The sequence below is a fragment of the Stegastes partitus genome, unplaced genomic scaffold, assembly GCF_000690725.1.
Source record: "Stegastes partitus isolate 25-593 unplaced genomic scaffold, Stegastes_partitus-1.0.2 Scaffold100, whole genome shotgun sequence".
Lineage (NCBI taxonomy): Eukaryota > Metazoa > Chordata > Actinopteri > Pomacentridae > Stegastes > Stegastes partitus.
The window spans coordinates 610,910-624,143 of NW_007577831.1; the positions used below are offsets into that span (position 1 = coordinate 610,910).

The following is a 13,234-nucleotide window of genomic DNA, read 5'->3' on the forward strand; positions in this document are numbered from 1 at the left end:
ACAATTCATGGCAGCCAGAGTGTTACCAAACAAAATGCCTGGCAAATTTGCATTTTAAAACATGCAATACATTTATCTACAGCAGATTACAAATCATGCACTTTGCAGAACTTGTTCAGAAATGCAGTTTCATTGCATCCTTGCATTGCATCCCAAATTATGAGCAACACAACTCAAATTTTAATAACAACCTACTCTAAGTAACCAAAAATAATGGCAATACACATGTATAACACACTACTACCCAAAACCCACCAGTGGGTTTCACAGGCATGTTACCGAGTTTAACAATAAAAAGGTAGAGGGCCAGATATTGTCATAACAGAAAGCATGTTTTTTTTGGTTTCTTAGTGAGTGAATGTATCATGTGTAAGGTACAGTTCCCTTAGGAAAAATATCCAATAGGCCTAAAATTTCAATATTTTATCAAAATCCCTTCATGTCACTTTATGCAACCAGTCATGTCACAAAAATTCAGCAACTTTTCAGGTGAACTGCAGTCAGTGTTTATGCAGAGCAGACAGGAGACAACAAGAGAGACTGAGAGGCAAAAAAAAAAACATACTCGATTATTAAAATAAATGAAGCATGGCTCAAAAACAGTATCAGCTATCAGCAAGTTGTTTGAGGATACATTTAGCATGGTGAAATATCTGTGAAAAGTGTTGATGGGAAAAAGTTGATGGGCAGAGGACTGGGAAAATGTGACATGAGAAAAACTGGTTACAGTTTATCAGGTTTGTCAACATTATAGTTTCTCCCATAAAGGCAAGTCTTGACTACAGCTGTGTTTCAGTCTTTCAGTGTCAGCGTTCAACTGCTTATAATTGGAATATATAGTATTATAAACAATTTTTCTATTGTTTATATGCTGCTAATTGGAAAACGTCTTACTGCAGGATTTTTTAAGTATTCAATAGGAGCTAAAATAGCTTTTAGCTGATACTGATTTTTGTATAATATGCATCCCAATAACAAAACATTCAGAAATATTTGAAAATGAAATCATATTAGATGTTACAAAAGATGTTCAAGAAAATTGAATTTTGGCTTTGAATCCATAAATAACCATCCACACTAACATGATGCAGTGTGTTACCAATTTCAACAGCTGGTGTGCTACCTACGCTCACAGTTAGTCTGTTGTTGTGTTTGCTGAAATGCCAATTAGCGGTCAAGCTTCCGTGCCACTGTATTGAGTTTCTTCATGAACGTACAACAATGGTCACTGAAGCAGAGCAGATTATGTTGGAGATGGAGCTACTAAATGTTCAACAACAGTTACTTTTCCCCAAATTATTGCAATGCAGAAAAGATAAAGATGCTACGACCCATTGAGTCTATACAGTGATTGGTAGAGCTATGAAAATGAATAAAGAGGCCATATGGGCATCACTGGTTGTTGTGTTTGCATTATGGGCAAGCCAGATATCATTTCAGTCTAGTATATGTCCCATTTTGTTTCATTACTCTCAACTTTGTGCAAATCAATATGCAGTGTTTACAAGGAATATTAGTAGCAAGCAAACCAATGAATGCCATATTTGTATCTCATCACACTGCATTTTGATTGGTGCTTTTGAATAACCTCATTTGATCTTCTGATCTGATCAGTGACACCCAGCTGAAGAATTGCCACCATCAGAGTTCTTCCTCGTTCTCAATAAGTCTTTGTGGGGGTGACTATTATTCACATATTGAAAAGGTAACAATAGTCTGCGTTACTCTATTTGACAGATATCTATTCATCTATCTATTCATTTTCCCACAATTTGTAATCATTTAATTAAAAGAAAAAACAAAAACAAAAAAAACTAGCCATTATGACTGAGTGAAAGAAACCCCAGTTAACCAAAACTGGCAAAAAATAAAAAATAAATAAAAAATCGCAATTCTTCATTTTGGCCCTAGATTTCCTTTGGGGTATCAAGTCATATTTTCTTTTGCAGATTTTGTTTGAAATTTGACGACTGAGGCTTTTTCACTAGCAGCCACACATTGTTCTTGCCAAAGGAAAGTTTAGTCACATGTAATCTTCCGTGCCTTGTCCCAAAAGAAATCCACTTTTACAAGTGTCTCTATTTCCAGCCACTACAGCAGAGCTTTAGCATCAAAGTGTAAAGTAAAAAGGAAAACACAGTAATGATGCAGACTCAAATTACCATGACGTATGCTCAGCCAAACATCCGGACTAAAGACGACAGCTAAGCTTTTACAGATAGCCTGCAACAGCAGCACTACATGCAGAAAATAGTCACATCTGAAAGTATCTTAGAGCTAAAAGGGAAAAAAAAAAAACACATTAAGTCACAATCTCTGTGGTTTTCTTTGAATCACTTCTTCAAAGAGACCATACATCAGTTTTCCTCTTTTATTCCTTCAAGTGCCCCAAGGGCAGACAAGGATGAAGGCAGCAAAAAGGAATCTGAGCAAGACTGTCTGCCGCTGTCCCATTATAGGCACCGCACTGATGCATATTTGTTGCTCAAAGAGGCTCCTTCGTTTACTCAACAAATATCAAATGGTTTACTGAAAAAATGATTAGCTGTGTGTAACAGAATGATTTCATCATGAGGCGACTAAAGGGTCATTTAGGAGGCCTCATACACACCACCTTACTCATCTATTTTCGGATGCTGTTTTTCACTGGCAGCTTTGTGGGTAAAGGAGCAGTTTGAAAGACGGGGCTGTGTGCACAAGGTCAAATATGCTTCTGTTTTTTCAGTCAGGCACAACACATCACCTGCTTTAAAAAAGCTGCTGAAATTTGAAGGCTTCACAAATATTGGATTTCAGCATCTACTGCTTCTAAGATTTCTACACAACAGCACAATTAAATCACTGCAACTCAAGCATGACAGTGGTCCAAATAGAATTAAAGTAACAGCTAAAATCTTATGACATTTGATGCCGAATGAACATACAAGAACGGAAAAAACATGACAGCATATGTCCGATTTTAACACAAAGGCAACAATTAAAAAATGGGTCGATGCTTTACAGAACCTCCTGTGAGTGCAGCGGCTCTTAGACAAAAGATGTGAAAGCAGGGGCTCCCCTATTCAGCCACAGGATCCTTGGAGAGTGGCATGAAGGAAATGAATACTGCTGCCAATCACTCCTCACTGTTCATAGGCTCTTTTTCAAAGCCCGGGCTTTGCCTTTCAGCTCTTTGGAGGAGGGGAGGGAGGTTGGTTAGCTGACATGTGCTGGACTCTTCAAACTACACGGACAGTTCTACTCACTTGCTCACAATTTTTACGAGATCTGGTTATTTTTTGTTTTTGCATGCCAGGCTGGAGGAAGTTGCCAGACTCTGACCTACTTGCCTGATAGTGCAAGTAGAAAAACTGACCGCATAGCTAGAATTCCCCACTGGATGCAACAATACAGGGATAAGTGAAATATCAGTGTTTTTTTGTTTGTTTTTTTTTTGCCATGTAGTACCTGGTGGAGTTTGTCTGATTAGAATCAGTCAACAACTGGGGTGGCACTAAATTAGTTTCCCTTCCTTCAAGCAATAAATGCATTGGAAAACTGATTTTAACCCAGTAAATCCAAACCACTTTTTGGGCGTTTTTGCTCCTGTCACATTTTTCACTGAAGTATAAAGTTCTGTACCTCTATGGAGAGAGACAACAAAAAATGTCTTTGTGTAGTGTAATAAATACATTTGTACATTTTCTACAGATCAGGTGTTCACACGACTTTATGTATCAACTCTCAAAAATGTTCTATTCTCCTTTTAACCATTCTACTTTATTTCCATACATGTCTCTGCTCTGCTCTGGGTAAACACAGCCTGAAGTTCAAACGAAAACTCTTTGAATTTATTGTCACATGACTGAAGTTCTCAGCTGAGTCACTCATGGCTTCTCAGTTGTGCTAAGAAGCAGATTTTTTATTTTTATTTTCACAAAATACTGTGGAAATAGTCAGTCACTTGGTGAATTTAAAATGAGACAGAAAAAGGTGAGATACAGTGTCAGGCACTGAACATGTTTCCCACATTCAGAAAAAGTTTTTCTAAAACTGAATTTAATGGGAAACTGCTTATTTTGTCTACACAATTCTAATTTTGGTTGGGAACTGAGGAGCTATGGTTTTGCTTGGCTTGGAAAATCCTTGCACTAACACAGAAAGCAAGGACTAGAAAACACAATCTTTTACTTTCCACCAAGAAAAAGTCTTCAATTTAATGTGTGAAGGATTGAGCACACTGGTGCCTCTGCTGTGGAAAACTAGCTTCAAAGGGGTTGTTATTATGAAAGACAGCAAATGAATGCACAGAAAACTTATTTTTGCTTTATGCTTCATGTTCTAAATGATCACATGGATAGTCAAAATGCCAGGGAACAGAGGAAGAAAGAAAGAAAGCTATTGAGGGCTGTAAAATCAATGTCATAGTTTGGGTCATGGCCCATATAAATGCAGTCTGAGGTTTGCTCTGGTGTTTAGTGAGCAGTGTGATGCAGCATCTCTCTGGCAACCAAGCCAACAATAACTGTCACAATGATTTCAGTATGTTTCTGAGCAGAATTTAAAACAGAAAACCTGTTGGACACTTAAAAAATTCACTGTGAACACTGATATTTAGAACCAAATGGTGCACTTGTATCGTTGAGTTTTAGTCAAAACAAAGAATTTCAAGATATTACCTTCTGATCTCAGAAAAGTGTGTTGGTCTGTTTCAGTTATTTTTTATTTTTTTGGTGTGTTAATGACAAAATATTTACTCTAATAATTGACTCTCACGTCTTTCCTCTCACCTCTCTCTGTTGCATCTTCACCAGACCTAGCCCTTTCCCTACTTAATGTAAATGTAATTTCTTAAAGATCTAATTTATTAGCTATGTACTTTAATCTTTATGGACTTTCATTCCATTCCATACCACGACTTGGAATGTTTTGAAAAGAGAAAAAGCTTTCAATGACTTAGGCATTTATAACAGATCCTTGGTCTTGAGTGCAGCTTCGCTAATTGAGTTTGAGCTGCACAGCTCACAACACAATTCAACCTCAGGATGCAGGTCTTGAGACCGAGCTGATCTGAGAGCTGAGGGTAGGAATGCATGTGGCTTCTTGAGACTGACAGTTCACTACTCATTAGTCACATGCAAAAACAATCAGGGATGCTGCCTGCTTATCCGCTTGTCATCCACAGACTAACACACTGCGTACAAAAAAGTCTGTTTCAATTCATGCATGATGCTTTCCCGTTCCTTACCAACCCCTCGAGAGTCAGGAGGTTTGGTAAAGTTATTAAAATGAAACAGTCCTCAACTGACAGTCCATCTGCTTTAAAAGCAGAGAGACCACAGCTAACTACACAACAGGGTGGAGTTACATTTTCCTATCACAACATCTGAATGCTACGTAGAAAATAACATTTTATCACCATACAATGAAATATACAAACTACCTGAAGATCACCTTCTAATGTGAGGATAGTCAGCAACAAAAACTTGTATAAGCACATAAATGTATCTATTAGAATGAAGCATCACTAACCAGTACGTCTGCGCGAATGTGGCCAAAACAATATTCATGACTATTTAGAACAACTATTCATTGTTTTAGGGGCAAACACTTTTTCTGACACAATAAAGAGAGCACTGCTTTCATTGCCTCCATGTTGTGTTACAGTCCTGCTAATCTTTGCCTGCTAAACAAGTCTTAAAATAATCTCTGTCTGAACTCAGTGTATCTCCTGGAGTCAAAATATAAATACAACTATCCTCGAAATGCCTCACTTGGTAAACATCTGCTTATCAATAAATACTACAAATTACCAATGTTCTGTAAATGTCCCACATGCAGACCATGGTACAAACTAACTGCACAGGAAGTCTCTAGTCTCAGTTTCTGAAAATGTCACATTACTCTACTTAATGCACTACCTTTGCTTTACTCATTACAACAACTTCCTACAATGGACTTCAACAAGACCTAGTTAAAAAGATCCTGCGTGTACAGTTGTGTGACTAAAAATGAATTTGAGAAGAGTGAAATAACATCTTCCCCAGTCAGATTTACTCCAGATGAAACCAAGTGACTTTGTGTACATGGGCAGTTTACTTTTAGTACAGATTTTCAAGAGCGAAGCATTTTAAACACCCAGTCAGTCAATGGCAGCCAAAATGGAGATAACAATTAAGATTTGATTAATTGTGTAGCCATACAAACCTATATAGGACTTAAAATTGGGCTAGAAAGATCCCTTTAAATATTTGTATTATCTATTTGTTAAATCCCTGGTCTGTATGTGATCTGCACTGTAACAACAGTTAAACGCTTTCTAATGACTTAAAATGTGGTTTTGTAAACAACTACACTAATCTCTATTTAGGGTAATAACCTGCTGGTTTGTCACATCTGCAATAAAAAAAATTGATATCTGACCACCGAGCTGTTTCACAAATTACTGCAGGTAGCGAATAAGAGTTTTTACGTTGTGCTTGAAACAATCACTAGATCTATTTTAGTGACAGCGGTTGCATGTGATGTGGGAAAATCTGCTATTTTGTTTATCTAAATGAAGACTCACAATTTGTCTTTTGGAAAAAGTAAAAAGACCAACTCCCACCTCTTTTCAAACACCTGACTGACATTTTCTTGTTAAAATAGCAGTCAATAAATAATTGGTTCACCTCAAGACATTGACAATGGCATGTCCTATAGCCTGATTAAAACTGCGGCTCTTGAAACTTGAAAACTGTACAGGGTAAGTTGACTGAATCATTCAGCCCAACATGGCTTGATAACGGCTCCAGTCCATGTTGCTGTCGTGGCAGTTTGAGGATCCTGCTAAAAGCTTTTCTCACTCACGTGAAACACTTGTCACAGTTAAAAAAGCACAGGTGTTATTTATAACATTAACAATGGCTCTGATTTCCTAAAGTGAGCCATGACAGAGTGACAGTGATCCAGCATGCACAAGACCAGGACCCTTAAAAGCTAAACAGAATCCAGTCATCATTAATTTATTATTTACACCTCTGGTTTTGTTACTGTCACAAAGCCTTACATGGAAAAAGTCTATTGGTGTCCCTTATTTGCATCTTTAAGATGGTTGTGTGGCTACAAAGTTGGGCATACTAAGATTAAAACACTACACTAACAATTTACGCTAGGGACATGTGCGACTTAACATTTAAATAGTGCTATTCTTACAAGCTGGCACCGGGAATATGAGCGGTTTAAACTAATTATAAATATTATATTATTGTACAATGCAGGTGAACTGTTGTGAGGAAGACATAAAGCCTGGATGTTGTAAATCAACAAGTTAGAAAGTTCTCACTGTTGAATAATCTGCTGATTTTTTTCCTAATTCACTGAGTAGTTGTTAAGTCTATAAAATATGAGAAAATAGTGAAAAAACATTTATCAGTGTTTCCCAAAGATGACAAATGTCTTCTTTTGTCCACAACCCAGAGATATACTTTGTTTAGTATCACAGAGAAGAAGAAAAAATGGATTAAAAAAAAAAATCAAATTTAAACTAGAAACTTAACTGCCTTTTCTCTTAAAAAGAAAAAATATTCAAACTGATTAATCAAGCATCAAAAATAGTTGCCTATTCATTCAATACTTGACTACTAAACAGTTAATCGCTGCAGCTCCAATGTGTGTCTTTTGCTTAAATATATGCGACTGTTGCTGGCACCTGGCCCAACGGTAGATGTTATTTAATATTCCTTTGCTTTAGAAAATAACCTTGAGGGTTTTCAGCCTTGGATTGCATAGGGAAAGCTTTTCTGATGTGTCACCAGGAATAGTGGACAGCAGGAAGTGACTAAACCATACGTTTTAAAACCACAACTAGAACGGGATATTTGTGGTTGAGTGTCTATAAAGTCAGCTGCAGGGAGGTAAGTTTGGTCCAGTGGATTGATAGTGGCATCCAGTTGTATGACGCAGCTGCAGAGGACGTATAAAGTTATGTCTTCATATTTGGACCATACAAGTGTTTTAGCCACATTGTTCACCACGAAAAACAGACAGTTTTGCAAAATAGTCAAAATTTTGCTGTTTTCACGTGACATTTGAGCTACTGTTAGTGTTGGTACGTTGGCTGTGAATGTTCACAAATATTTCTGGTTCCAAGGTTAAACCAGGCTGTGGATTGGTCCTGAAGTTGTTAATTTAGGGTTTAGTGAAGATGTGTTGAGAGTGCACTTTGAAACTAGTCATTTACTACACGAATGCCACTGCACAGCCTAATGAAGGGGTAGAAGTGTGAGTGTCTAATGTCTTCGTGGAGGCAGGAAGCCCATATGGCAACTTTGCACATTAACTTGAAATAAATACATCATCATCTTGCAGTGCCATCAGCATTTTTGTAGCAGGTGAGATCCTGTGGGAGTCAGCAAAAATGATTTTGTTTCTGTTCCCAGTTGGGTGCAGGTTTTTAAAGGTGAAGTTGTGTTTGCTAACTTCCTCATGCCGTACATATGCAGAGCCTATCCCAGCTGACTCAGGGTGAAGGCAGGGGACACCCTGGACAGGTCGCCAGTCTATCACAGGGCTACACTTAAAGACAGACAACCATGCACACCCATATTCACACCTACGAACAATTTAGAATCACCAATTAACCATAACCTTGTGGGAGGAAGCTGGAGAATCCGGAGAGAACCCACGCTGCACGGGGAGAACATGCAAACTCCATGCACCGGGACGCGAACCGGCAACCTTCTTGCTGCGAGGCAACAGTGCTACCAACTGTGCCACCTTGCAGCCCTTACTTTAAAATGAGTAAACATATTTTGACAAGAGCACCATAGAATTGCTTGTTGTGTTGTTTAAAAAACATTCCTGCTCTCCTTCTCCTCTCTATAATCTGACTGGTGTTAGACCGTAGGCTGACTCTGTCCCTTTTGGTTCCTCGTGTTCTCCATCACGCTATAGTTAATCTTCTGTTGCTAGACCAGGGCCTCTCTTGCGGTCTGCCTGAAACCTCATCTGGTCGCATGGAGAAATCTCTTAATGTTTGACAACTACGTGTGTGCAGCTAAAAGTATGTGTGGACAGAAACTTCCATGATGCAGCGGCAACTGTAGGAATTAAACATGTTGGAGGGATCGAGACTGGCATCAACCTCCTATTGCAGATAGACTGTAGGGGAATCTCACTGCAGATTCATGTGGAGACCTAAAGTTTGCTTTGATTTTAAACCAGATGGTCAGAACAGGTCCTACAATAACAGTGTTCTAAACTTTGACTCACAATTTAAATGAATGGACAATAAAAACTTGTATGTTTGTTGCGCATTAATATTTTTCTTTCTCCACTCTATATGGGTAAAATAGTTTAATAGTGAAACAATATTTACTTTAAAGGGTATATTTAGGGTGCACTGATTTCAATCTGCTAGCAACAGTCATTCCTGATTTCCCTTACAAGTATACTGGTCCCCAAGTAGGAGGTCTTCAAAGTCTGCATTACCACCCATTAGAGCTAAATAGTAAATGGTTTGCACTCTTATATTGCTTTTTAACTTGGCTCGATTCTACAAAGCCGTTTACAATGTGTTTCCCATTCACACACACTCTCACACAAATGTCATGCAAGCTGTTTGCCTGCCATTGGGAGGAACTTGAGGTTCAATGTCTTGCCCAAGGGCACTTCAGAACTTCAGAATGTGGAGGGGCCAACAGACCCACGGTTCAAATCTATCTTTAATTTATCACAAACTATTTTGATAATCAATTAATCAGTTTGAGGAATTTCAAAAAAGTACTACATATAAACTAGTATTGAACAGGCCCTAAAAGACACATTGCTGCCCTCATTAATCATGATTTTCTCCCCTTCTAAGTTTCCACATCATTAGATGGTTTAAATGACATTTAGGTCTGTAAACACAACATTAGAAGTACAATTGACAAACTATAACTTACAGTTAGGTCGACAAAAGGTAATCAACTGGGTGTCACAAACTAAATAAAGCACTGACTTTGGTGATTGATTAACCTAAAAATCTGAAAACAAAGTTTCAATTCTCTGATTCCAACTTCTTCAACATTTTCTGGTTTCATTTCTCCTCTGTCACAGCAAACTGAGTATCTTCGGGTTGTGGACAAAACAAGACATTTGAGGATGTCATCTTGGGCTTTGGGAAACACTGATTAACATTTACACCATTTTCTGCCTTCTATAGACCAAACAACTAGGAGATTACACGATAAAATGATCAACAGATAAATGAGCAATGAAAATAATAGTTAACTACAACCCTATACACATATGTGCATTTTTTGTCTAGTATTCAATTTTGATACAGATATCCAGGGGAATAACTACAGTTACTTTCTTCTGTTATGTCATTGTTCAATATTACTATATTATCATTGTTATAGTTCTTCAGCAGTTACAGACATCATCCTACACAAATGTACTTTCTTTTAACTTCACTTTTAAAAGTGATGACTTTTTTTTTCGGATCTAACCGTTCCTTTTCCAAAATAGAGCTGCAAAGAATAATCTCTTAGGTGTCAACAATCTAATTAATTAAACTATCTTGATCATTAACGACTTGGTTTGAATTTTTTTTTTTTCAAGAAAAAGCTTAAATTGTTTGATTCCTGCATCCTAGATATGAATATTTTCTTTACTCCACCATGACAGTAAACTGAACATTTTTAGTTGTGGAGAAAACAAGGCTTTTCATGACGTTATCGTCCACTTAGGGAAAAATTGATCAACATTTTTTTTACGTTTTTTTACATTTTGTAGACCAACTATCTGTTTTTGGAGAAAATAATCAACAGATTAGCCAAAAAATGAAAATGATTTGCTTGTTGAAGCACTAGTGACAATATATATAACAATGCAAGACGACTGACTAAGACTTCATGGATGATTTTCTAATTGGTAGATTAAATAACGCAGATTTGACATTAAGCTTGGAGACCACACTTTAAATGACAATAAAAACTTTACTCGATATCCATTTAATAGCTTTATCCAGAGCTTTCAGCTACAGCTCACTGTCTCAGCAGGTATGAGTGTTACTAAACTATCCAAAACATCTGAATGTCACCATCAGCTGTTGGTAACTATGGGCTGCTAGAAGAAGTGGGGAAACTGAGCATTACTGTTTTGTAAACCAAGTTAATCTAGCGCTTTTGTAATTGGTTTCTATTCAAAGTTGCAGCCCTAATATACATATATGTCCAGATATTCTGTCTTGAGACACATATCCAGGGTAAAAGCTACAGTTTCATTGTTTACTGTAGACAAATGTACTACTTTCAACAGCGAGGAAGACTTTTCTTCAGATTAAACAGTGCCTTGAAACTTAAAACCTTGCATGACTCTCATGAATCTTAGGACTACTTAATTTCAACTCAGATTCACATTTCTGTGGACTCACCATAGGATTTGTAATCCAAGTTAACAACGTAGTCTATTTATTGCATTTCTGTGTTCTTTATAGGTACTTTGGTACTGATATGATCAAAGTTAATGCTCTTCATTGAATCAAGGAGACCCAAATTATGACTGATCCATTCTGTTTGCTGCACTAATCTCATCATGATAGGTAAGTTGTTATAATGACCTCCAATTTACTTATTAACCAGAGTTGAATGCAGTTTCGTAATTAAAAGTAAAGACGTGAGGGGGCACAGCAACAACTGCATCCCAACACAGACAGACGGACTGATCACAAAGTTTGTAGACAGCTGTCTGTACGTGCAGGCCTCCTTACCCAAAAGCTTCTTCACCTCCTCCACACTCATGTATATGTTGACACTGGGGCTGTTGTTGTTGTTATTGACGCCTGAGGGACTGCTGGGGTTGGCGAGGCAGCCGGCCCCTTCCAGCAGCAGGAGGAAGAAGAAGCCCCCGAGCCTCCACAGCACCGAGTGGGGCCAGCCTCGGGACTGTGTCGGGCTGCCAGAGCCGCGGATCAACTCCACCATGGCAGCGGTCGTCGGGCTCGCTGTTGTTCTCGCCAGTTTCTTTCTCATCCGTATCTCAGGTTAATCCCGGGAGGAAACATTACTGGTTACTTCAGCGTCACTTTTAAGTCCTTTTTTTCTCCACCAGCCTGTTGTTGTGGGTTTTTTTGTTTGTTTGTTTGTTTCCTCCTTTGCTAGCAGAAGCAGGCTAAGTTAGCCGGAGCGGGCTAACTTTGGTCGGATTGTGCTAACCGTCCGCGGTCACACAGCCGTTCACGGTTTGAATGTTCGGATTTACGTTTCCATCCGTATTAAAGACCCTCCGGTTACCGCCGCGTTCAGTCCCTTCGATTTATTCGGGCGAAAACAAAACAAGTTTTTAAAAAGTATCCCAAAGTAGCAAACTAGCTACTACATCCAGCTTTCTCCTTCCATGGTCCGTCCTCCGAGTCTTTTTCCTTCACTCTCTCGGTTTCCAGTCGGGGCAGGGGGGGGCTGCTCCGCTGCAGGAGCACCGCGGTGCCTTCAGGTGCCGTCGGAAATGTCTCCACTACAGGAGGATCCCATACGGTGGTGCCTTCAGACGACTAATGCTGTGAATTGGCGCGATATAAATGAACCTAACCTAAAATGAATACTGAAGTCTACCTTAAAATGCAGCTGCAGCTTGTAGAGTCCTGTTAAGGTGGTACAGAGTAAAGAAAGCTAAAAGAACTAACTGAGATAACAGGCATTAAACCAAAAAAGTGGTTCTTTGCCCTCTAAAAAGTTATCCAGGGTTGTTATTGAAATACTGATTCATATATATGATTGTCTAAATAAGTGATACAATACAAAAAAATACCCCCTTACAATAATATATCGGAGACAAAATGAAGAATAATTAAATAGAATAAAAACTCCATTTCAAACACAAAATGTCCTATTTGTCACATACACAGCTGTACAAGAGTCAAGAATAATTTTATTGTCATTCCGGCTGCACATCAAAAGATGCAAAGCAGAACAAAATTTTAAACCATCTAAATTGCAATTTAGAAAACATTGCAAAACAGGTAAGAAAAAAACTGAACTGTGTGAGTAAAAATGATTAAAATAGAATAAATAACTTACACCACAAGTACTGCACATAAAATCCATGAAACATTGCACAGCACAGAACTGCTCAGGTCAGAGGCTGTAGGGGGAATGAGTCTCAGAGTGCCCACATAGTCAGCAGTGGTGCATCATTTTATTTATCAGTGTGATGGCAGTTGGCTAGTCAGACAGTTCTGCTACGCAGATTATGGTATCTATTTCCAAAGGGCAGGAGGGCAAACGGCTGA

At 38.3% G+C, this 13,234-nt stretch overlaps 1 protein-coding gene across 2 annotated transcripts in view; it reads right to left on the reverse strand.

The window, feature by feature from the left end:
* Window positions 1–12,369, reverse strand: part of ryk (receptor like tyrosine kinase) — a 51,802-nt gene extending 39,433 nt beyond the window's left edge. For both annotated transcript variants that reach the window (XM_008277550.1, XM_008277549.1), the window contains exon 1: window positions 11,717–12,369. In XM_008277550.1, coding sequence (XP_008275772.1) covers window positions 11,717–11,978 — 262 coding nt within the window. In that variant the 5' untranslated portion in view covers window positions 11,979–12,369. The remainder of the gene's footprint in view (window positions 1–11,716) is intronic.
* Window positions 12,370–13,234: the final 865 nt, after the last annotated feature.